At 41.1% G+C, this 26,854-nt stretch overlaps 1 protein-coding gene across 1 annotated transcript in view; it reads right to left on the reverse strand.

Moving 5' to 3' along the window:
- The window catches only part of exoc2 (exocyst complex component 2), a 47,094-nt gene that overhangs the window by 8,409 nt on the left and 11,831 nt on the right, over positions 1-26,854 (reverse strand). The window contains exons 3-18 of the mRNA XM_084909447.1: positions 25,663-25,839; positions 24,602-24,719; positions 22,382-22,495; positions 20,807-20,931; positions 14,930-15,010; positions 13,806-13,951; positions 11,878-11,959; positions 11,677-11,779; positions 9,922-10,040; positions 5,718-5,831; positions 5,284-5,408; positions 4,096-4,164; positions 3,837-3,994; positions 3,594-3,715; positions 2,022-2,083; positions 1,713-1,793 (exon numbers count right to left, since the gene is read on the reverse strand). Coding sequence (XP_084765573.1) covers positions 1,713-1,793; positions 2,022-2,083; positions 3,594-3,715; positions 3,837-3,994; positions 4,096-4,164; positions 5,284-5,408; positions 5,718-5,831; positions 9,922-10,040; positions 11,677-11,779; positions 11,878-11,959; positions 13,806-13,951; positions 14,930-15,010; positions 20,807-20,931; positions 22,382-22,495; positions 24,602-24,719; positions 25,663-25,839 — 1,796 coding nt within the window. The remainder of the gene's footprint in view (positions 1-1,712; positions 1,794-2,021; positions 2,084-3,593; positions 3,716-3,836; positions 3,995-4,095; positions 4,165-5,283; positions 5,409-5,717; positions 5,832-9,921; positions 10,041-11,676; positions 11,780-11,877; positions 11,960-13,805; positions 13,952-14,929; positions 15,011-20,806; positions 20,932-22,381; positions 22,496-24,601; positions 24,720-25,662; positions 25,840-26,854) is intronic.

Below are 26,854 nucleotides of genomic sequence, written 5' to 3' on the forward strand. Positions count from 1 at the left end.
TTTCTTTGTGTTGAACCCTAGATAGTTATTTCATAGTTTCTGTTAACAGCAGGGTTTATACTATACTACTTCGCGAAGTGCTGAATTAAAACCATCCAAGTTTTGATATCATTTCTGTTTGCAACAGAAGTACCGTGGCTTCAAATAAAAGATCATCACATAAAGCAACTCTACAGAGTGAAATTTCATTCCTATAAGTTTACTGCACTGTGCGACATGCACAAGGGCAGGACAAGAAGAGTGATGAATGTAGCACCCACTGAACCGAGGCCAGGACGCACAGCAGTTATTCCTCCACTACTTGTTCTTCTGCTACAACAAACTAACTACATTTTCTTCTTTATTTAATTTTTTCTTTTTGTTTTGTTTTCTACATCAATCTATTTACATCCTTTTTCTTCACAATTCCAACAGGGATCTTAATTTTAAACCTATCTCATTGTGCAACAAAGACTGCTGTTTTCAAAACATGACTAAAGATGATATCAGCATCATTTTTTAACATGTGGCTAAGCTTGATTTATATTCACCAAAATTTAAATTTTCTTTTTTTATACAAACCCACTTCTATAAAAGTTTGGATGCTGTGTAAAATGTAAATAAATGCAATGACTTGCAAATCTCATAAATCTAAATTTTTCACAAAAAGACAGCAAAAACATATCAGATGTTTAACCTGAGACGTTCTACTACTTTATGAAAAAAAATTAGTTAGTTTGAATGTAATGGCAGCAACATGCCTCAAAAAAAGTTAGGATGGAGAAACGAAAAAATTGAAAAGTTAGTGGTACTTAAAGGAGCTGGAGGAACATTTTGCAACTAATTAGGTTAGCTGGTAAAAATAATAAATGTCTTAGAGAGGCAAAGTTTCACCAATCTGCAAAAACAACTCCAACTACAGAATAGTGTTTGTTACTGTAAAATTATGAAGACTGAATATCTTATCATCTACGCTGCGTGTTATCATTTACAAAAACCAAAAAACACAGAGCGATCTCTGTGTACAAGGGGCAAGTCTGAAAATCAGTATTGGACTCTCATGCTCTTTGGTTTCAGAGGTGGCGCTGCAGTAAAAGCAGGCATGATTCTGTAATGAAAATAACTGCATGGGCTCAGGCACACTTTTAGAAAACAGTTTACAATATCATCGACCAAAAAGAAGAAGCCTGTGTGAAACACTGCCATCATCTCTGGGACAAAGCTCAGGTCAGACTAATGAAAATTTGAAATTATTTTAGTAGAACACTGATGCTGCGTACTCTCAGCTAAAGAGGAGATGAACCAGTCATATTTAAAAGGTATCCACCTCTGATAGTATGGGTGTGCGTTAAGAGTCAGTGGAACTGACACATTGCACATCTGGAAAGGCACAACAGATTTTATACACAGGTTTTATGCTCTTATCCAGAAGTCTTTTTCTTTCTGTAAGACATGCTGCTGCCATCGAACTCAACATCACCTCAGCGATGCTAAAGTTTGTGATAATGCCAGGAACAGCAGGATTCCCCTTCATTCATTCATTCAGAGGGACAATTACTGCAATTGAAAGGAGGCATGCCAGCCCCATAACAGCCTGTGTCTAACAGATGACAAGTAATTGTCATGTGTCAGTGTCAGCTATTTAAGTTCATTTAATGGATGAAGAAACTCATTACTATTGATTATCATGTGAAAACTTCTGTAGCTCTGATGTTTGCAGGGTATGAACGAACATTTGTTTCTCCGGGTTTGATTTCCAGGGGCTCTTTGAGTGACTGCAGCATCTGGACCATACACTGCTCAAACCGTGAAGGCTGCAAAAACATTAAAAACAGAGATTACAAACATGGGCTACATTAGATAACATCACACTTCAACACAGATTAGTTAAAACAGACCCACAAGTACTCAGTGGACTAAACAAATGCAATGAATCGCTGCCAGCTAGAAAGTATTCATAGATATTAAACTTTCTGTGAGACATCAAGCATTGATTTCTATGAAGACACAGAGTGCTGCTTGATAAATTAACCCATCCTTACCAGGCTGGTGATTCCCTCATTATCTACCAACCAGTCTTCCTTTTCAGCAAGCCTGTTGACATCTACGGGTATAAAAAGCACAAATCGAAAGGGCCATCACTTGAAACTGTGCTACAGTTTTTTGAACTCAGAGCCGTTTACATGTGGATTGTGAAGACTTTCATAAGGGGTCGTAAGTAATGGAAATATGAACAGATTTAAAGGTTTCTGAGGGAAAACCGCATGATATAAAATCAAACCCTTTCTTCCCAGACCACAATTTGGTGTGTGCGTGTGGTGTGTTTGTGTGTGTGTGAGAATGTGCGTGTGAGTGGGGGGAGTTAAGAAAAAAAAACAGTCACTCTTCTCAAAATGACCATACCTAACCACAAGTGAAACACAGCCTGTCTGGTTTTAGTCTCATAACACTTTCTCCATTACTAACCTGGAAGTTGAATTAGCTAAAAGTGACACTTGAGGACACTGACCACTAAGCGCTTACCATTATACAAATTCACATGGTTTTATAAAAATCTGTCGTGTTCTGCAGGTTTTGAGTTCATGTCCTTTCGCATTCTTGTCTAGCAGGGGATTACACAAGTAACGGATGCTAATCAAAGTGTGATTTCAGAATGACACAGCTTTTTATTTCTCATGTGGAGATTAATAACGTGTCTATGGTGACAACTTTTTTATTCTACTGGTAAAGATTCCCAATGCTGTTTTGCTTAGACCAACAAATACATTATTTGCAAGGGTAAGCAGGGCCTGGCATATTTTGCCCCATGTATCTGGTACAAGCAGGCATACTTTCCAGTAAACGTCTTCTTAACACACTCGGTCAACACATTTAAAAGCCTTTCAATGTACAATAATAAATTAGGTACAAATACATACATGAATAAATACTATACATATCTTTATTTTAAAAACCCAGAAAAACAAGGTAAAATGTAGACACTAGAAATAAAGATTTTAAGGATGTTATGAGCCCCTCCAGAGTGAGTGTTTCATGTTTCACTGTACATCAGCACACTAGCAGATGCCAAGCTTCTCCTCAAATATCATACCGATCTTGTTAAACTTTGACAAAACCTTGGTTTCTTGCATGTTAGCTTCTCTAGGTTCCGCAAAGAAAAGAAGCAGTTTTCCTCTCAGTCTAGGACTAGAGTGATTTACAGGCATCTATCTGGCTGTAATCTAAAGCAACTGGATGTCGTTTACCTACCTACCTCCAGGTTTATTACTGGTGCTAATTTTAGTTCTCAATACTTCATATAATATGAAACTGTTAGATGTTTTTTGCTGCCTGAAAATTGTGATATTTTGGATAACTGGATGAGAAGGCTCTCATTAGGAAGCCATTGTACATTATCTATATACTAGATGGGTGTTCTGGACAATAATGGGCTCAGTCCAATGATTGGCTCTGTCACATGAAGATTGCATTGACACAGCAAAAGCTGCTTTTAGTTTTTATGATCCTGCCACACTGAACATTGAAAACAAAATAAACTGTTTGGTAACTTGGAGTCAATTAAAATGAAGATCTTGATGAAAATATGTTTTGTTCATTACTGAGAGCTCTCTCACCTTCTGTTGTGTGCACCAGAGTCACCATGAGACAGTGAACTCTCAAATCCAGCAGAAGATCCTGGATCACCTGCAGCAAATCATTTGGGATCTCCATAGCAGACAGAGCCTCATGACAACCCCTGGATGAGAAACGCCAGAGAACAGAGGTCTGTTATTAAAGGCAAGGTAAGCATGCGGCTCCCAAATGCCTCCATTTAACCAAACATGTAAGCAAATTAATTGCAGCCAAAGTGTGAGGACCTGACAGTGTGTATGATTTGTGTAAGCCATGATCCAGCCAACTCTGTCTTGCTCTCCCAGCCTCCATAAAGACTCAGCTCCCCTTGCGGCAAGGTGGCGGGTAAGAGAGCACCCCGAATGAGCTTCACGAGCCGACTGGTCAGCTCTTCAATCATTTTCTATAAAACAGACAACATACAGTATGTACTGCAGAATTTGTCTTTAAAAAACATTATCTCAAATTAACATTAGAGTAAACTGGAGTTAGAAATCCTCATACTTTAAAGTCATTCTGTCTCTGTCTGGCATTCTTCTTGGATTTTTCCACTTGCCCAGATTTCTCTCCAGTCTGTAGGGGAAGACACAAATACTTAGTCACCTCTGAGAAGTCCAGATTACTGACGAAAAATAGATTTTATGTTGCTTTCTGTGCCTGCGTTAGAGCAAACTATGATAATGCAAACGACATTCCTTCAATTTTTCTTGAGAATAATCAAATAATTTCTCTTAAATGGAAATCCTGAAAAACACAGATATGGAATGTAAACCTGCAGAGGATTTCGAAAAAACTGAGTTTCTAAGAAAAAGCTTTTATTAGCCTAGCCTAAAGTTTTCATGGGAAATATTCTTGTTCACGGAGACATTTGTGTATTACTAAGAACACCATTCGTTTTGGCCTATCAGTAGAAACTCATTAACCTGAGTTGACTCATGGAAAATCATTCCCCTTCTCTTAATCCCAAATTAAATACCTAACTCACCAAAGGAATTTCATGAGATAATCCTCAATGAATATGAGTGAAACAAAGCTGAACTATGGAGCTAAATTTATAGCAATTTATTTATTATACCAGTTTTTATTGTCATTTATTTCAATTGTTGTATTGATTATGTGACAAAACTAATGTCCCTTTCATTCTTTTGCAGATGTTGTCCATAATGTGGTGTTAGCACGCGTATCGATCTACTGGTTAAAGATTTTCGACAGGACACGGTCCCTTGATGGCACTCCTTTCCAAACAATTTCAACAAAAACACAATTTTATTTTTGCTTTCACTACACTTTAACCACACTTTTGAAGATTATAATTTGTGCGTTATAAAGCAGCTGGTTGTGTGATGTGTGAAATCAAAATGCAGCACGCCATGGAGAGGTTTGTGGTGCTGTGACTTTCCCAGTATTTACACAAAGCTTTTTACCACCATCTCAGCATTGCCCCTCTGACTTGAGATATTCTGACTCACTTCTAATCTTGACCCTCCAAATGACAATCACTGCCTTGAACCCCTATATTTACAAAAATAATGGAAATGACCACAAACAAATATTTACCCAAAGATTTACATTTTTGGGCCACAGCTCCACAGGGCCATGCTCATCTCTGGATTATCTTGTGTGGCAAAGTGACCACTGTTGCTATAAAAACATGCTATATGCAGGATTTCTGTCTACTTGGTGAGTATTCACCTCGCTAAAAAGACTTCCATTAACGTAGGAGATCCAAAGCTTCCAGAAATTGGGCAGCTGACCGATCACAACATCTGAAAGCTTCTCCACAAACTGCACCTGCTGCGGGGTCTCAAAGTGCCAATCTAGAAAAAAAGGACACACAGATGATATGATAGAGGATATTGGCATAATGACTGTGCAGTTCAAATATTCACATATCAGAATGGTTTAATTCCTGGCACATAAAGCTTAAGATCTTTGTTTTTTTTATTTGTGCCTTTACCGTACAGTGTGATGCAAGATTCCCCTAAACACTGTACACGACCAAAAGTGTTACACACACACACACACAAACAAACAAACGTACGTGTGTACAGAGTTTAGCGCAGGCAGGGAAGCCCCCCCTTAGAACTCAGTGTGTGGGCGAATCTGTGAAGTGTTGCACTACTCACTGCTGGATCGTGGCGTTCGGAGACTGCCCCCTCTCTTCAGAGACGCGGTGTGGCTGAGCCTTCCGAGGGCTGGTGGACGGGTATCCCCCTCTGGGTCCAGAGCTCCCGCACCCACTGAGAGACATAACGAAAGTGGGGAGGGATGAGAAATGAGCTTGAAGGGAAAAGAAACACATACTCCACATATTAAATAATCACATTTTCATAATTCCACATTCCTCAATAAGCTTAACGGGCTTTCACACCAAACAATCCCTCCCTACTTTCTTTATTTGTGTTCTGATCCATCTCAGTGGAGAGAATGTCCCCTTGTTTTCATGGTGGGGAAACAGAGCAGTGGTCTTTGCGAGTGCTGGGGTGAAGTGGGTTTACGCTGGCCACAATGTGCTCTGTCACATCTGATTCTTAAGAGCTCCTCTAGATGGCAACAGGGAGCTATGCAGCGGTAATGAATGAGAAAGTTCTGCAACCACACACTCCTATCTCTGCATGTGAGACAACGTTAGCAAATTGAATCTGTGAGATAACTTAATGATAACAGAACAAGGGGTGGCAAAAAGGAATGAAAGTGAAAGACTGCGGTGCTAAGAGGATCAAAATTGCTACAATGAAAATGAAACTTTAAGGACAGGTTCGTGCAACGCTGCACTACGCCCACACCAGTTTGTCTAAATCAATGGAGACTGATGAGCCACATTTCCAAAACATGTGTCTCTCACACACTCACATACACAGAAAAGCGTACTGGTGAGTCACAATGTTGAATGTAGTGTGTAAGCAAGAATTGAGAAATCCCCAAGCAGAGGAGAAAATTGTGGTTGAGGTGGCTGTGCACACAACACACCCATCCAGGCCAGAAAATGTAAGGAAATTCTCATTTGAGTCAGACTATCTGTAAACAGACGAGGCTTTCTTATATCGCAAATACACACAGACAGACACACGCACACGCACACACACCATATGGTGCAATGCAGGCTCTGTCTCTGTGAAATTTTCCTGTCTTTTTACAGGGATGAGAGCTGCTGTTGACCCAGGTGGCCGCCGAATCCTCAGAATGGACAAGCACTTGCATTCTGAGGACTGCATGTGTTTTGCTGTTCTGTACGTTCAAAGGATTTACTATGCTGCTGCACTGCTTCTTGGTCAAATTTACAGGGGGAAACTATAGAAGCCTCTGTGTATGCGTGTTGAATAAACTGAGACAATGTGTGTCATCTATACACACTTCCTCATCGGGTCTGGGGCTTCTCTGCAGGCTGGATGGGTTCCTCTTCCAGAGGGGTCACTGACCTTGACCACACGCACACATACCTGCTTTCTGTCTAAGAGGACACAAACCTTATTCCCACGCTACAGAATACAAAAGCTTCACCACTCTTCTCTTGAAAAACACCCCAGTGTTTCACCCAGATTTTATGTGCGCACAGACAACAGGACATCTTGTCAGGAAAAGTAAAGATGGGACTTACAATAAAATCACTATTATTAATAATCTGTGACTTAAAGTTTTGAAATTCCAGGCTTTATGTACATGATGTCAATCATCACAAAATTTCTGAATACAAGTAAAAAAGTTCCCTAATGAATCAATCAGTCAATACGACCACGCAAACACCTGTCAGACGTTAACCAGTATTATCACGGCATTGCTCTTACAGCAGCATTTCTGCAGCATAAAATCCCAAACACACCGTCAAAGTGTCTGAACAGTGAATTCCCACTAACTACTCACTGAAAACCTATTTTTCCAGAGGGAAAAAAACTCCCGTTAATTGTGTTGACATTGGCAGAAGAAGTGCCGCTCGAGAAATAAAAATACTGCAGCTTCTAATTGGATCGGGCAGAGTCAGATTGCAACACTGGGGCATGATGGGAGTGTTTAGACATACGGAAGCAACTTGCTATGCTCCCTCACAAAAAAACTTCAGCTTTCAGGCCTTTGTTTCTAACAAAGATGGATGGTTTTATTTCACATTTAAGGCATTTTATAGGGTAATTAATGGAATCGTGACTACACCAGAACGACCTCTGGCCTTATATTGCTGGCTAGGAACAACAGTTCAAAGAGAAAATGACACCAGTTACTGCAAATATGCCTGATGCTTACAGCGGAATAATCTCTGCCACGTGTGATGCTGACAATAGCATAAAAGCTAGTGAATGCATCTATATGAAGGGAAGAGGAGGCCACCAGAAGAGTGGGTAGCTGTGAGGTACCATTGAGGGGGGGGGGGGGGGGGTCCTATACAGAAGGAAGGGTAAGGGTGGGAAGGAAGGAGAGGAAGAGTGAAGCTGGGGGAATGCAGTGGATGTGGTTTTTATAATGATGGCTGCTGAAGCATTGCCTGGGTGGAGGCACAGGTTTCACACTTGGGCCAGAAGTGAGCAGAGAAGACCAGAGATGCTGAATATCTGCCAGAGGTGTATGTGAGGGGAAGAGGCGCGCTGTGTGACAACAGAGAAGACAGGAGACAGCTGTAACAAAGAACAAGAGCAGGGAGAAAAACAGGAAAGATTGGGTGTACCTTTCAGCATGTCTGTGTGAACACTGTGCTCACCAGAAGAATGACAGCATGGGTAATTTGTTTAAACACAACGGAGTGCTTTTTCACAGTAGTGGTGCTCTTGGCTTTCCACTTGTTTGGACCGTGTGCTTTGCTGGCACCCTAACCAAGCCTCAATATATCCCCTTGTAAGGTGTTAGGCATTCAGCAGCCACAGTCTGAATTGCAGGTGATACTGTGACCAAATGAACCCCCACCTTATCAAAGGTTGTTACACTGGGTGTCAGTGGGATTACCTGTAAAAGCTGAGGTAAAGACCTTTTTTCTGGAATTTCAAAATCTTCAATATAAATCTGTTCCCCAAAAAATACAAACCCTAACTGATCGCACATAAGTGCTGCATGTCATTTCACTGATTCCATTCGCAGTGGACTAGGAACAAGCAGACATGCAAGTCTTTTCTAGGCAACGTAAAAACGGATTTAAAGAATGCAGGTTGGACAAAAAGTTGGGTTTGCAGGAGGCTCTCAACCAACTCTCAACAGAACTGTGCACATCTATGAGAAGACTGCACAGTTAAATGTGGGTCATTTTGGTCACATACTGACTGTAACTACTGTCCTCTCAGAGGCAGACGGTAATCTTAAATGATGTTACCTCAAGAACAGACATCACTCTCAAAGTTCGGGTCCAAAAATGCAGTTCCTGGAATCACCACTTGAGGCTGGTTCAATAAGCAAGCCATCTTACAGACCTCAATATTAAAAGGCCCAACTTCACTAACATCACTAAGAAGCTTGTTTACAGCCTGGTTTTTAAAAAATGACACTGACACACTGACAACTGATGTGATGCTTTGAGGTATGAGGACTTTATCAATAAGTTACCATCCATGTCCATGCCAGCATGTGTGTTTCTGTGCTCTTTTTTCTTTTTTGCAAACTAGCAATTTTCTGCACAGTTGGGTTGGATGAGATTTCAGACTCCCTCTCCACCACATGTTGCTCTGCAGTGGAATGTAAGTGTGAAGTAAAAGGGGCCATCCCTGACATAATCATCAAGATGAAATTTAAATGTGGAGAAGTGGGGAACGAACCAATCCCCAGATCCATCAAGCCTGAGCCCCGGAAACCACTGTTACTTTTAGCATTAGACATGTTTATGTTCCAGCTGTGCTATGTGAAGCAGCCACCCACCCCACAATGCATTTGTGCGGGTGCCTCAGTGTGAGTGTGCATGCATGTGTCTAAGAAGGGCTGGCGAATCACTGGTCTTCCTGAGTGGACGGTTTCAGATCCACATTTTTCTGCTGGCTGATTTAACAGAGGAACAGCTTAATTGGGGTTAATTGTTCCAATCCATCTGTGAAGCTGTGTGTGTGAGTGAGAAAGGGGGTTTGTGTGTGTGCAGTTTCAAGCGCTGAAACCTAAATCCAAAGCCAGTGCTCCATCACTTTCATCTTATTCATACATTCATGAAAAAATAAACACACAGGCCTCAAGCAAGCAGCACAGGCTGGGGTGAAGGAGGCCGGCGAAGGAGCAGGGAATGTAGGCAGAGCTCTGGAACGACTGAGACACCGCTCTCTTCCCTCAGCTCACGACATCCACCAGCTGCCTGATTGGAAATACTAAATAGGGGCTTTTCACTACATGTGCAAAACGAGTCAACTCAGACAAATGTGCATTTTTAGTCACCTCTCTGGCCACTGATGAACTCATCTCTGCAGTTCTGCATCAGCTGCAGGATCCACTTGTGCTGAGCGTAGATGCACTGCCATGCTGGATCTCCTGGAGCGTGTAGGTCAGACAGGTACCTACGAAAGCGTGGGACAGGGAGATGGAAGATGAGATGGGACAAAAAGATCAACAAAATTAAAATCCACACTTAAATGGGTGACAAATCAAAGGTCAGACAATAACGAGTGGCCAAAAACAATAAAAGCTCTGGCTGAAGTCGGGGCAGGACAGCCCACTAATGTCAGCCTAAAATCCCCATTAGGTTTTACTGCACTTTGTCTTTTTGCATAAAGCGTAGAGGACGGCTAATTCAAATCACAATTCTTTAAAAAAAAAAATTCCACCACAAACTCCTCACCAAGCAGGAAGAAAGGGAAAGTTGCATTTAAATGAAAAGCTGTTTGAAGCACTAAGCATAAGATATGACTGTCACATTATCCGTTTTTTACTTCTCGACTATCAGAATAAAAAAAAATTCACAATGACATCATGACATTTATAAAAAATATTTTTTTATGATATGCAATTCTGATTTTCCTGGATGGTGGATGCTCATATTAAACACGGTCCAAGTGTCAAGATAATGACACTCAGTAATCCCTCAGAGACAAAAGCTCAGTCCTCTGCTCTAAATGCTTCATTTCTTGATTCTATATGACATCAATAAGAGTAGAGGTCTGGCTGTCAACACAAAGCCCCGCCCACCTAATGTACAAACCTTCTCTTGACATGGGGCACCGCATCAGAAGCAAAAACAAGCTTGTTTCAAAGACAGGATGAACTGAGAGGCTTGGCAAAGGCTCAGTATAAGATAACTGAGGAACATTTTGAACTCTGAATCATGCAGAGCAACTCTGGTAGAGTCCAGAAATGAAAATGAGATGAGCATAAGCGCATATATGTATATGTATATGTAAAAAAAAAACCAAAAAGACTACAATTTTATTCTGAGAGACTGACCTTGCGAGCACCAACATGTGTTCTTATCATCCTCTATTAAAACAAAGGGGGGTTTGAATAGCTAGGCTCTTTTAAGTTAAGACATCAGATGATTCACCCCCAAAGCTGTGGCCTGACCCCCTCTGCTGTCACTCTAAAAACCAGCCGTTCATTTGTTTCTCATTAGAGGGTATCTTTCAAAAGTTTGAGGAACAAGAACAAAACAAGCGCACACACTTACACACACACACACACACACACACACACACACACACACACACACACACACACACACACAGCTTCCACCATCCACGTGAAGAGTAAACAGGAGCTGAGTGGGCGTTCAGAGCTGTGCCTAATGTACCAGGATGAAAGATGTTGCCATTTGCCATGTGGTTGAGAGCTGGTCTCTGTGATCCTGACAGGTTGGTCTTCACAATAATAAATAGGCAGAGACCACAAGTATGAATGGACAGATGGATGAAGTGGAAAAAAAGAAGGAAAAGAAAGACAGGGGGAGAGAAAAATAGAAGCAGAAATAAGAGAGCCAGACAACAGAAATATGATTGGTGAACTGAGGAAAGTGAGAGGGGAAAAAAAAGAAAGAGGGTGGGGGGAGGAGGTTGAAGTTCTGGTAAACGATGACACAAGCAGACATCAAAGAAACCAAAGGGAGTGGAGGGACTTGTCATGACTTTCTGCTGGATGCTGACAGCGTAGACGTGTAAAGAAAAATATCCAAACTTGAACAGGGTCATAGAATTGTAAAGAGACCTGATGTATCTTTTTTGGTCGTGAAGCGTAGACGGAGTTTGCAGCAGTTTCTCCAACAAGAGACTCCGTAGAGCTCCAATCCTCGTCTCAACCTCAGCGTACACTGCAGAAAAGTAGAGTCAAAACATTGGTAATCACCATAACAATCAGTTTAGAAAAAGCCATGATCTTCATGCAATTGTTGAAGTTAAAGCAGTTTACCTTTTTGGAAAACAGGGACCTCAGTATTGCCAAAGAGAGACTTTGCTTTCTCATAGTCATTGATCACCACATCGTAATCTCCCTGGAAAGAAAAAATAATTCATTTCATAATGTACAGTTTTTTAACTCATCAATCATGAGACACACTTTGCATTTAAGCCACTCTAGCTCCACCCTCTGGTTGACAATCATTTAAGCTGCGTGTTAAAGCCTGTGGAGAGTTTATAAATCAGATTCGGACACCTATACACCCCAATAATAATAATAATAATAATAATAATAATAATAATAATAATAATAATAATAATAATAAACATTTGTAAAGATCAAAACTGCTTTAATTAAAACCTTTGCTTATACAAAAAAAATGGAAATCAGGAAGTAGAGGAAAAAAAATTGTGTACTTTGTGCCATTATGTGGCTTCAACTGTTAAGAAGAGCCATTGTTTTGCTCTACATATTTATATGCTTATGTGCTGCCTACTACAGACATTTCCACAGAAACTCAACTCAAACTCAAACTTTTCGGGAGAACCAAATCAGGACAATGTCCCAAACTGTCCTTTCTTTCATTTAGAAAACAGCAGGGCGCACTGTCCCACACTTACTAGTGAAAATGAAGCACCGTTTCTACTCTAACTAATCATTCAAAGCTCTTTATTCTACAAGCAGCATTTACTCACACATTATTACAGCACTTTATGCTATTCCCTGCTTTATTCTTGTCACATCCACACCAAATCCAATCCAAATCCAGGCACAGGAAGAACATGGAAACTCCACAGAGTGTGAGTGCTGTGAGGTGACAATTCTAACCACTGCATCACTGTGCCAAGTACTCTGTTTGTTTTAGAAATAGGAACTGCCTGATTAGAGGCTAAGGGAGAAAAATCTTCAGCCCACTGGCTTCCTGTGACTTCTCCTGATATTCACCTTCTCTATCTCCAGATGTGCTGACAGCTGGCAGCTTTAAGATCATTTAATGTATGATTCAACTACAGCCTGACGAATCCTCATAGTGCCTATGATGTAACCCATGTGAGTGCACTGTGTCATTGGCAGCATTCACGCCTGTGCTTGTGTACATTTCCTCACATATATTCTGATAGTTTCAGCAATCTCCCTCCAGGAATATCCTAACATTTGTAAGCCCCCACATTTTTTTAATATTGAGTTTTTTAAGTTGAGATGGTGATTGTGCTTCTCTCACTGATATATGAAAAAAAATGCAGATGGAAATGCACAGGAAGAATTGATGTTGGTGAACAGGCTAATCCCAATAGCTGTGCACTGCCTGGACCCAACGTGTAGTTACATTTCTAGAGAGGTGCACGTTAGGTTACGCTGTAGGGTTTTAGAGGAGTTTGTGGTGATGATGTTGCTATGGCATACATTAAGTCAGGCGCTTGTGTTTCCACATCCAGCTCAGCTGATAAGGGCTGCATCTGAGGAAATAGCTTAAGTGAAGTGAAATGAGGTAGCGCATCTCATGGGGGGCATTAGTTTTTATTTTTCCACCAACTAAACAATAATAAGTCACAAGACTGTTACGTTTTGATAGCTACATTAACTGAAACAGGATTAAATGAATGGTATAACAAATAACCAGTCCTAAACATTGGCCAAAGTTTTCAGGTGCAGACTATAAAACAGATTTTCATCTAATCCATAACTCAACAAAAAACAAAAGTTGGTGCTGAGGGCAGACAAACTGAGTAAAGGTGGGTTATCACCCAGAGGATGGTTCACGTCCTGTTTAGAGCTGTGTATTTTTTGCACTTGTTTTGCTGTTTCACATTGTCCACACAGGCTTTTTACCTTTTCTTTCTCACTAGTTAGGTTTAAGAACTAAAGAGTACTTGGTTTAGGAAATGATTGCGGTTTAGGTTAAAATGTGCCCATTAACACCTGAAAACAGGGTTAAGTACCTTCTGAATATTCCGTTCAATGTTGAGTGGCAGGTTGAAGAGAAACTTGAAACGCTGCAGGACGTTGAGTGCATTGCGTGTGGAGTCAGCTTTGTCTTTCCGGCCCAAGACCTCCTGGAAGAGAGTATCGGCAGTATTGCTCGCTCCTACAAGAAAGACAAAGTGAGAAAGAGTGAGAGAGAGTGAAGGAGGCTGGAGAAAATGAGAAACTAGGATCCTATATAAATAAATGCTGATACCACATTTCCCTCTTATTGCTGGTCTCTGGTTTTCTTCCCGCTCTGGATGTTATTTGACACAGAGAGAGGAGCAGGAGCAGAGACTGAGCTGCTAAGGAGAACGTGACGGCTATCTCTTAGTGCTTGGTGGGACCTTTGCACAGCTGACTTACTTCGTGGGTGGCCTTGGATGTGCCGTCAAATAGAAAAAAAAAACTCGATTTCTTCTAATCAAAACAAAACTCCACCCACAAAACAAAACCCCTGAAGGAAAAACAGCACGAGACCAAACAGGGGAACATCTAACATTTTTCCCTCACCAATCTTAGCTGTGACATTTCACAAGACTATTTCGTGATAGCCTGACTGGCGCCTATGGTAGTTTGAATCTCTTGGTTTTTGGGGGTGAACGATAGACTGGACCCACTGGGCCATGGGCCCTCAAGTCTGGGATGAAAGCTATGTCCGGCTACGAGGTTTATTTATACTAGAAAAGGGGAAAGGACCAGCTTCTTGACCCTCCATTAAAGCAGTCCCATTATCATGTGTGATATGAAATGGCGGACACACGTGCACGCACACGCAGGATCTGCACGCTAAAAACAGAGCAATCTGCAACGGTGAAACAATGTAGACGTGTTTGGTCTGACGGCACAGTGCATCAGAATCTGCGGTGGTGGGTGATCTACAGCACTGCACTGGCTCGTCGCATACTCATTCTCTTTTTGATTTGTATTTTAATGTAGGCTATTCCTGGGCAGCATTACCAAAGCCCGGTGTCACTGAGATGCTGTCAAATTCTGGAACTTTTATTGTATTATTAAGATTTCTAAATTAAAACACCCCCTCAAAAAGCATCACAGCGCCCTTGTGGAGTTTTCGTCTGCACACTGATTGAATACTTACTGTTGAGGATGTTTTCTAGCCGCTGAGTCATTGATCCCTCCACTTTCTCTGTGCCATCAGATTCCAGCTTCTGGTGGATAGCTGCAATAAATAAATAAATAAATCACTGTTAGCTTATTTCACAAAATTTAAAAATCATAACTTAAAGCATAGAGGGGTGAGAAATGTAAGACTGGCTTTACGTTCCCAACGCTGCAGAGTAACCAATCCCCGGGAACATTTTCAATTTCAGGAACCAAAGGTAAAACAAATAAACATGCCCTACCCCCGTGGTAGATGGCAGATAACTGCCTTGGTTCTCCACCCACAGATGCTGTTACTGAAGCCACACACCCCCATGGTTGTTCCCACGCAACAAGGACCTGACCTTGTCCCAGCGAACGACTGTATTGGATCAATTCACCTAACCAAAGCCATCAACAACAAAGTGTGGTGGTCTTGGGACATTTGGAGCCCTTTGACCTGGAGGTAATGTGAATCTTAAAATGTTTCCAATTTTGGGAAGAGCAGAGCTTGAGGTCTGTATACCAAAAATGACTGTACTGGGAGCGTGGTGGGGAGCAGGAACTCTCTGATGGTTTGTATCAATCACTTAGCAAGAAGAGCTTTACACGGGAGAGGGATTTTTTTTTTTTTAAAGGAACGTGGGGAGAAAAGGAGAAAAAAAAATAGGGAGAGAAGGCAGTGGGGCTACCCCAGTATATAAATAAAGAAGTGGGCAGCTGGGTGGTGAGAGCTGCAGTGTGGGTTTATTGACAGAGTAGAAGAGAGTTGGAGAGGGTTTAGAAGACTTTCTAATACACACTTATGAAGCAACTCAAATATGTGACAAGCAGACACCTAAAGAATGAAGACAAGATAGAAACGGATGGCAAAAAAGGACAGTACACCTCTCCTTCTCTTCGTTTCTCTGTCCTCCCTCTGTTGTTCTGATGCTGGCTGTTAGCAGAGCTTGACAGCAGAGGGAGCGGGAGGCAAAGTGAAGGGGGAGCATTCTGAAAATAAATATATGGGTCCGTTCTGACAGACAGAAGCCTCAAGGCAGAGACCGAGGTATTCCTAAAAACACCCAGTTCAAACATGCCATTGCCTAATCAGTATGGACGTCACTGGCCTCTTGCTCTTGAGCAGCAGAAAATGAGGCCAGATGCCGGTTTGGTCAAAAGCTCAGAGACGTGGGAGTGTATACGGGAGATGGCTGAATTAATAGGACTAAACACAAAAGAAGACACACGCATACACTCAAGGTCTGCTTCATGTCTCCACACTCCTCCTTGCCCTATTGCCAGTTTGCGTGTCCTCTGCATGTGTCGCACACTGAAGATCTCATGACGTCACAGCTAACCTAAACATTAGGTCAGGGTCCGGATAACACACGAGCCAGGACCTGAGGAAGAGCTGCAGCTCCTGCTTAACTTCCTGGAACCATCGAGGCAAAAAAAAGAATAAGAATAAAAATACAGTGTCCCTGGTTTCTAAAGTCGGAGATGTTTTGACTCCAGCAGGGGATGGGGACTCGGGGAATAGGCCCTGGGAATCGTGCATTTTTGGAACACGGTAGCTATTCCGCTTCCTGCGTCAATGGGAGACTTCCTTTTCACACAACAATGAAAAACCACAAATTTCAACATTTTAGTGGCAACAACCCCAGAGTCCCTGACGGACTGTCAGTCAGTCAATCAGCCAGTTTGTCTGCGTCCCAGAAGCACGCAGACAAACTGGCTGACTCTGTGTGTCTGGCTGATGGCTTGGTCACATTTGTCACCGAGGCTCCATGACCAAATGTTCACTACAGCCAAACCCCATCCATGTGTTTCACCGGTGTGTGCTGGTTCACAAGCAGTGGGTTTCTTTTGTTGTTTGTTTTTTTTAAACTGCTAAACAATTCCTTAAACAAAATACTTTGTAATCCACAGAAATTTGGTGCTATAGAAAAAAACCCAAAAAACAAACAAACATGTACAAGTGAACAGGGTTTCTTCAGCAGCATAAAAATAACACCAACACAAAACACTACCTTAACTATAAAACAGAGCTCATACATGTCAAGGAATTTGAAACATACAAATTTACAAGGGTTTAGAGCTGCTTAAAAATGTACATTTGCAGCATTCCAACTCAAGTGGCCTCCAACATCAGAGCTGAGTATATCTGGCAGTAAGCTTGATCACCTAGTAAAAGCAATTAGACTGTTAGCTTATGTGACAGGAATTCATACAATTTCTGGTCATTTCTGACCCTCTGACAAGAAACAGAAAATCTTTATTCCTCATTAAGTGAGGAAGATATTTACCTTTGAAGCTGGTAAAGCCTTTTTCAGAGGCACTGAAATTTTCCCTTTACAGAACGTAAGATTTCTACCTTTGCACTTCTTGGTAACTAGCACACTTGACAAAGTTAAGCATGACTTTGTGTCTGATACCCTATTAACCTAATTCTACGTCTACACAGGGCTGGTGTTCAAAGGCCTTTGTTTCAAAAGTGCAAACATGAATCTGTTTTTTTAAACAGCATCTGACTGACACTTTATTTGGTTGTGACTTCACAAATTAGTATTACCAAATGGAAATTAAAAACATGTTTAATCTATTTATATACATTTTATTTACATTAGATTTCTCTCGGCGCTCGGTCTTGTTATGTGTTGGTGAGCTTTTTTTTAGCTCCTTTGTGCAGTGAACATGCACTCTTGCAATATGCTAGTGCAGCACGGTGGTGCAGTGTGCAGCACAGCTGCTTCATAACAAAAAGGTTCTGGAGTTGAACCTGCTGCTTGTCTGATTAGTCTGCAGAGGTGTGAAGGAGGACGTTTATCCAAAGTAAAGTTTAAAGAAACATTTTGTTTTCAACAAGCTAACAGGACTACTTTTCAGCTTTCACTTATCGTCATCACTGTTTAGATGTTCTTCTCAGCTCGTTTTCTGCTGGGTAACCTTGTTTCTTGATTTGCCAAAGTCTAAATTAGATAAGGTGATATGAGATTTTATTTTGCCATTTGTGCTGGAGAAGCTTAGCTGTACTGGAGAGCAATTAAGAGGCAATTATTTTGGACAAGAAGAAGAGAGGGAGAGGCAGAAAGTCCACAGATGTTCAAGTCAGAATCCTGCTGTTTGTTCTAAACATTTTCTAGCTGCCTCATTTCTTTTCCTGCATTTGGCTCCTCTCCGTTGTTTCCACCTTGTCGGCAGCGGTACACTTACATTGAAGAAAAAAAAAAAGAGCTCCAGACGTCGCCTATTAAAAGTCATCAATAAAAATCTCACATGCAAGCAGAACTGAAAATAAACATGACAGGAGACGAGAATGTTGTAATGGTGACGAAGAGGCTTGGAAGCATTCAGCAACTTCTAATGCAGCACATTCTGAACCACGAGAACACATAAGTGCCCTGTTAAGTTTTTCTATTCACTGTTAATTTTTTTCTAATTCTAATGGACACTTTTCAGATGAGGTTCATTTGGACCAATTCAGAACTGCAGAGAGCTGCCAAACATCGAAGAGAGACAAAGAAAGGATTCACAGTTGCTCTGACAGCTGTGTTAACGAGGTCTGGCAGTATAGCTGGCAGGCTCAAAAGCAGCATGCTGGCTGGTATGTCGGTTTGGCTGACCATACATAATGTACAAAATAGCTCCACTTGAGCCATCCGTTTTGGGCCTCCACTTCATTTTTTATGACTGAAAGCCAAATTTTGGCATAAAAAGGATGCTGCAGGCCTGCAATGAGTCATAGTGAGCAGACAAGATTCAGGAAGTTGAAAAATGAATTTTTAGTCATAATTCCTCTTCAAACATGAGAAAGTTTCTGTTCTTAGTTCACTAAAAATGTCTTTTGAAAATCAGTGGTAACACAGCTTGAACATAAAGAAACATCTCTAGCAAAGCTTGAAAAATCTACTCAGATGTTGAATTTCTTTAATATAAAAAGGTTCTTTAGTCAACTGGAAGAAAGTTAATATGACAAAAACCAAAAACTGCTAGTTTACACATTAGGAAGATCAATAACACCATTAGTAGTAATTTGAAGACACATTTCATGCCATCTGATTATGTAACACTATATATACTACATTCACAGACACATACTCCCGTAGTGAAATACCTGTGACCTTCTGTTAGCTTAGAAATGCTCCACTACATTCAGTAATTAGTTTCTTGGTGTGTCTGCATGCAATGAAATGGTTAGCCATGTTGCGTACCGTCGGGTGAGCTGAAATATTGAGCTGTCTTCAGTTCTCTGGAGCTGAAGACAGCCCCGTGCTAATCCCGGGGTGCCCAAAGGTCACCACCAAGTCAAATTTAAGACTTATTAAAAGCACTTTTTAAATTGAACTTGTGACATTTTTGGGGGAGTCATAGAAATATCAAAGAACAGAAATATCATTGGCTGGCACACAGAGCAATTTCCTTACTCAGCATTTCAAAACTTTAACCAACAAAAGTAAATGTTAATCTCAAGACATTTGTCATTAAGAGTGATGCTTCTCATTTCTACAGATTAGCAAGCAGGTGGCAAACAAGTTCAGAGGCCTATTGATACCCACTAAACCAAATCATGACGGATTTTAGTATTTTGGGGGTTAATTTTCTGGCTACAATCATTTAATTGGCTAATCTATCCTGTCAGCCAACTGTTAACTCTGTTTATAAGTAAAAAGCCAGAAAGAGTTAGTCAACCTATGAAGTACGAGCTTAACAACACAGTCCTACTGGGAAATCTAAATGTGTTTTGATGCACCACCCAGGAGCACCACCCGTAATGTCATACAATGACAATAAAGAGATTCTTCTATTTCTGTTTTAGAAAGGTATAATGTGCTGGAAATTCATGTGGTAATGTGACTATACTACAAGCATTTAAGATTTTAAAGGTCCATTTAGGACATCTGAAGAATGTTTAGGGGAACTTAGTCATCCTGAATTCTCTGTTGGCTCCACGCAAATTAATTTTCTATACAGTTGACACAAAGTCTTTGGTAGGTGCTGCCTTATATCCATCTCAGAAAATTCACACAAGCCAGAAAGCATCACAATAGTATGTGCTTGTGAGTCACAGGTCACATGAGTCCATCCATGGAGCACTGCTTCCCTTCAACCCCTGGAAACTGTACATTTCCCATTGGTGCAGTTGGCACACAGTAGGCACGCTCAGTCTGAACGTGAGAATGACTGCGCATTGTTGCCATTGGTCATATTGGGTCTGTTATCGGCACTATCAGTCCTAATACTCTGGCGTGCATTGTGTTGGGCTGCTCCGTTTATTTAGATTCAGCCGCTAACAATGAAAACACTGCCTCTCTTCCAACCGCGGCACAAACATACGGAAAGCAATAATAATAATGATGGAGGCAGAAAAGTGTACATATAAATAGTAAGGGGAAGTAACTGAGCAGCTAAGGCGGGAGCAAAGGGTAAACAGACAAAAGTATGAATGATGAAGTGAACAATCGATTTGAGGTACCTGGCAGAGCGACAGCCGTCGGTCTCTGCTACCTTGAAATCTTTTTTGCATGCAGAGGTCAGTGAGTGTGTGCATGTGTGTGTGTTTACGTCGACTTTTCAGAGTGAAGCGAGAGACTGTGTGTGACAGGTGAGAGCTGATCTCATTTTGATGGAGGTGAATTAACTGTGTTGTGGTTGGCCAGTGCAACTTCAGTGCCAAGTAGAGGGCTTTCACACGGCATCCAAATGAGCCTCTTTAATCAACTGCTGCTAAACCGCATGTGGGGAAAAAAAAAAATCCAAAGACACACTCTTCCAAAAATCAAGAGCCATTTTCTAAGAGGAGAGTGAAGAGTGATGATTTGTAATGTAGTGTATTAATCAGACATCATTTGGGGCACTTCCACAGCACACAAAAATGTGTTAATTCCCTCACCTGACAGAGCGTCCTGAGCCTCAAAGAATGTACTGAGGCCTCCTTTCACATAGGCCAGACTCCCCTCGTTCTTCTTAGTAGCCTGCTTCTTCAGATTACTGGCTGCAATCTTCAACTGATCGAAGCTGTGAAAACAACAAAATGACACTGTCAGTATATCAAAGCTACAACTAATGATTACTTTCCATTTTTTTAAATAAAGACATAAACTATGAAGGTTTTGTGCAACCAACAGTCCAAAACAAACAGTCATATTTTTGAAACTTTGTGCGTGTGTTTCTGTATGCGCAGAGACACACGCACATCTGGGGGCACTTTGAGTGCGTGTGTCTGTGTGTCAGTCTCCTCGGTGAGGTTTCCTCCGCAGGAAGAAACAGTCACCCAGTGAGGTCCAAACAGAGGCCCCTGCTAATGCTGAATCCCGGGGTCTGGGTTACTGGAAGGCTAAGCAGGGGGAGAGGAAGCCAGGAGAGTCCAAAATAACTCTCCTCTTCTCTGCCCTGACAGCCTTTTGGGTCAGCAGGCTGCCTTGTCTACATGTAGAAACTTAGTGAAGAAAATTAAACCTCATTTTAATGGCACAAAACAAAATCATTCATTACTGGCTACTACCTATTTATGTAAATTACTCTGTGGTGATCTCATCTGTTAAATTAAAAACAAACAACCCACCCCACTTTTGCATCTTCTTAGGTAATTTTCTCTATGATAATTATGTTGTTACTGTCACACAATTAGAACGTAACAGGTTATGATCAGTAAGAGAAAAGACAGATATGCAATTTTGTGGTAAACAGTACATTAAACTTATTTAACAAAACTGACTATATAGTAAATAGTCAATGACTTCAGATTCAGCCCATGTGTACATTTTTCAGTTTATTCATTGCCATCCTAGATTGCACTATATGGTGACAGATTATGATCATTATCATCTGACTATCAGATATTTTATTACTGCACTGATTTATACAGGAATATTTGAATTGTTTCAGCTAATTGTCAAACATGATGGGGTCTGGGACTAGCCTGCAGACAACCTAAATCCAGCCTGAACTACTACTTAACTCAATTCCAACATAATAATCAGATTGTTACACTGGAATGTTATATTTTTCCTTGTAACCTGCAACCATATTTTAAATTAGCTGTTAACATACTAGTGTTAGTAATGTGTGGCCCTCTGATTATTTTATCCAAGTCAGTAGTTAGTAAAGTCATAAGATCATAGCAGCACTAATCACACCTATTGGCAAGGAGTAATATTGGAAGAGTTCAGTCAAAGAGGCACAACAAACCAGCAGCAGTTGCTGAAAATGATATACGAGCCTTGAGTTTGCTCCTATACCAGGATTAGTGTGAGTTTTACTGATGCACCTTATGTATTACGCCGTAAGCTCCTGTTTTGTGTCTAATTAATTGAGTTAAAGAAAATATGAGCTTAAATTTTTGGTGGACCTCTGTGAAAGGTAGAGATATTTTACTGCTTGTTTTTCTATTTTCCTTTCCTCCTTCCTATCGTTAGTTATGAGGGATGGTAGCTTAACATGAGTGACAAAGTAGGAGCTTGTGTACCTGGAGCCAGCATGGTTTTCTATGAGGTACCAGGTCGCAGAGAAGTTCTCACTGGTGAAGTCTGCGCTCATTCCTGGAAATGTCAGCTCCAAATCTTTAGGTGAGATTTTGCCTCTGAAAGAAGACCGAGAGAAAAAAGATGAAGATAAAACTCGACAGTTAAATAAAACAAAAGAACAGAGTAAAAACTGTGGTGGAATTAAAATAAAGAAAATACCCGTATAAATGTTTTTATAGTAAACTGTGTGTGAGCAGACCTTCGTAAAACAATTGAAGTCATTTTTAAATGTGACGTGTGGGAGATCAAGTTCTCCAGCAGGGGGCAGTATCCGGCGGGGATGTACTGTGGCTGGGAGAGCTTGGCGTGGGAAGTGCAGTGTGTGACGCCTGGTTCCCCCTGGAGGACCCAGTACTCATTAAGGAAGCTTGATCTTTACTAATGACCTGTGGCCTACACAAACTAAACCCTTCCCCACCACCAGCACCACCACCACCCACTCTGCAGTCACACATATGTACAAAACCCACATAAACAGTGCAGCATTTAAGTAACAGAAACACAAAATCCATGTAAAAGAACACACTCGGTGACGTACTCGCACGCAGGCGTGCACACACACATACACACACTCCACGTTGCTCTCATTATGCACCTATTTATATCTAATATGCATGCTTCTTTTGCATGTCTTATAATTTGTTCCTATTCTCTGCTGTAGTTGGTGTTTTGTCATGTTTGCTGTCCTTATATGCACCTCTTTTATTAGTTCAGCTGGAGCCTTCTTCCTGTAAATCTGGGTTTTTCCCTTCGCACCATCCATTGCTCATTGGGGGCCTGTATGATGGCTTGGGAAATTTTATCTCTCATAAACAGCGGTGAACGGGCATGACATCTACTTAAAACTGAATTACTTCCTAGCCCGCTTGATTCCACTCGGAGCATGGATTGCAGCAGCTCTGGCTTCAACTCCTATGCTCAGCTCCGTGCTCATCCTGTAATGATAAAATTTACTTCTGCTATTAATGCTAATATTTAAGTATGCAGGAATCTGACCACATGCAGATGCCGACACCATTTTCTTTTATTTTGTCTTTGTAACTTCTCCATCTTTTGTGGCAAGCAAACACTAAACAAGCAGTTTTTCAGCTCCTCATCAAGTTGCCTTTGAACATTTAGCTAGGGCCAACTTTGTTAGTAAACCTTGAAATATCACCACTGACAACAGTAAATGTTATATTTGACAATATGTTGACAAGATGCTCAGTCAACAAAGCTGGTGAACCCCTAATTTACTGGTCTTTAATGCTCCACAGGTAGCTTTTTATAAGCTTGGATATTAACAGGTATTACCCAAGCATTGTACCCGTGGTAGGAAATACAGCACACATAACAAACAGTTAATATTCAGTGAGTGTAACCATTTAATGCTCAATCTGTCTGAAGTTGTTCAAACACTTGGAAGTTTTAACTAGTACAAGCATTACGTTATGAACAGCTGGTGCAAACAGCCCAGCTGAGTAACCTTCCAGGGACGTCACTACACAAAAATGTACACAAACACACAGACCAGACAGACAACAGGGTGATGCTTTATGATGAACAAAAACCATCTCTACCTTCTGAGTGCCTTTGTGTAACAAATTAAGAGCAACTGCTGGGACACAGATAGCGATAGCGTGTTTGTATATTATAATCAAAGAGAATCTTATATGCTTCACATAGTGCCTGCTTAATGCATCCCTAGGAGCAAGTGAATGCTACAGCCTGTTTATGGGGGTCTTGCTCCTGACCATGAGCGGTCACTTGCCCCCGGCCCCTAAACCAAACAAACACTAAGGTAGAAATGCCAGAACATGACAACGCAAACTATACATTACAACTTGTGTATTCCCTGCCAGGCACGTGGGAGGCAGCAGCATGTTCGCTGCTCTCAGGCGCTCTACAAATGTGTGGGTTTGCTGCCTTAGCTTTTATCTCTTTATCGTCATCCTGTCTGCTTTATACACAATTATTGTGTTTCCACTGCCTGTGTGAGCGGTTAGAGGCTGTTCAGCCATTGCTGTGCTGGCATAATATTTCAAACGCTGGCATATGGGGAGAGTTTGTTTCTGTTTAGGGATGTAAACCATGACTCAATGGCTGGAGCACTTGTGTTTATGGCGGTGGGATTGTGCCGAGCCATTTTTCTGCATGTGTATTTGTACGCTCTTGGTTCATACTTGTCTATGTCGATGCCCAGGGGGTTGCTGGGGCGCAGTGACAGTGGAGAGATTCCTTTGTTGCGGTCTGTCCTGAAGGTTAATTCATCCACCCATACTGCAGACTGATCTAGGATACCTGTGGACAGGACAGGCGAGACGCTGTGACCGAGATATCCTCCATAATACAGATGTACTCACACACACACGCACACACACACAGACAGTGACTCAAACATGCAAATGCACGACAAATATGCATTTATTTTTCAGTTGTAAATTATTTTAACTTAAATTTAGTGCAAATTCTGACCACTGTACTCTGAAGATACAGTACCTGACCTAATTAATTACACAGTACACTTGGAGGCTCTTGTCAAGGAATTTATAGTGACTCAAAACTTTACAACTTCACTAAAAACATGCAACATATACATGGCACAAAGCATGTGTTGAAAACACACATTCTTTTGGGGTATGAAAAACTGACGAACATGGACGGCCTTAGTTAAATGCTAATGCCAACTTTACAGCCAAAAGAATAAACACAGTCTGCTCATTTGAGCAACATCGCTGATGTGTGGTCGACTTCAGCCAATCACACGTGCCTGTGCCTTTTCATCAGTTTCTGGTCAGAATGTTTCAAGTCAAATAAACAATGTGAGTTCATCTAAAAAACATCACTGATGTGTGGCTGGCTTTAGAGAATCACACATGCCCAGTTAGTCCTATTCTTTTTCTTAAAAATCATTAATTGTTTTGTCAAAATTATTATTATGTTTTTTTCAGTTATTTCAGCTATTTTTTAATGTCCTCTCCCTCAGGTCACTCATTTTTCTCCATGTAAGGTTGTTTTTTGATTTACTCAAATGCTTTAGCGTGCCATTTGTGGCTAAATAACCCAAATGTTGAATATCTTATGACATTTTATATACAAAAAGAGAAACACAATGAATAAAGAGAATTTAATGCTAAACTAATGTAAATAATCATTAGCTGTAGCCCTTGTTTAAACGTGCATCAGCTCTTTTTGTCCAGGCTAGCACATAACAAATGCCATGAGGGTGATATCTCAATCTTACCAATCCTCTCTGGCCTTATTAGTTTAAAGGAGACCGTAGAGGTGCCGAGACCTCCGGACTTGGTGGTGACGATGATCTCTCCCTTGTCGTCTTTGGCAGGTCCCACGCGGCACACTATTTTGCTGGCCGACATCCACTCGGCTGTCAGCAGGCAGTTGTGACCGCAGATGGACAGGCCTGAGATGGAAGGGAGAGGGAAAAGGTGGAAGGAGTGAAAGATACAGACATGCAGTGACAGTGCAAACAAACAAACTGCAGCACACGCAGACACACAATCTAAAACAAGAGGAGCTCACTTTAGGCAGCTCTGACGTCTATCAGCGAGTTTAGTCACCCGGGGTCAAAGTTCAAGTTGGGGTTGCGATGGGTGTGGGTGGCCTTGATCTTCCTTCCTCTCACTCAGCTCCTTTAAGCTAATGAGTGCCACTTCAGTGCTAAGTGGCTTATTACTTTCACAATGTGCACTATGCCCCTGCATCTGTCATCCTTTTTTAAAACCCCTAACTAATACTATTTAGGCACTAGAAGGAATACACAAGGATTAGTTTGATATTTCCAGCTGAGGGGATTCAGAAAGCTTCACGTGTGTATAATCAAATGTTACAAAAGCCCACAAGAGCCGATCAACAAATAGCCCATAAAACCGTGAATAATATGCCCATTAGAGCCCCATTTCCTGCCTCTGTTCTCTACTGGCCACTTTGTTTGAATACATAAGCACTCACACACATTTGTGCATATCTAATTGTATAATTCCAGGCCCTGGGGCATTCATGGTTAGAAATAGACCTCTATCACCGGCCAGTTCACGGCTTGCCAAGTGTGTGAGTCTTCTGGACTGCCCCTCTCCTTTCCTCACCTCCAGTAAAATCACAGAAGTAGGATATCAGTGTGATGACAACAAGATGGTGGTAGCCCACCTGTATAGCTGTAGAATTATGTTTTTTGTTTAATGAAAAATAACGTGAAAACTAATTTTCACATTAGTGTATGCTAGATTTGTAAAATGATCGCAGTAAAATGTTTTTTGAGTGTAATCAGTCACACAAAAAGCAAAACAAAAGTCAAAGTTTATCTGGCGAATTTGGACTTTTTTAATGGGGCATTTTCTATATGTGCGTTTGTGTGAAAAAAGTAAAGGTCATTCTAAATGTATAAAGAATTTACAGTACAAGAAACTGTGATTACAACT

The sequence above is a fragment of the Perissodus microlepis genome, chromosome 17, assembly GCF_051167445.1.
Source record: "Perissodus microlepis isolate ML-2025 ecotype Zambia chromosome 17, ASM5116744v1, whole genome shotgun sequence".
Lineage (NCBI taxonomy): Eukaryota > Metazoa > Chordata > Actinopteri > Cichliformes > Cichlidae > Perissodus > Perissodus microlepis.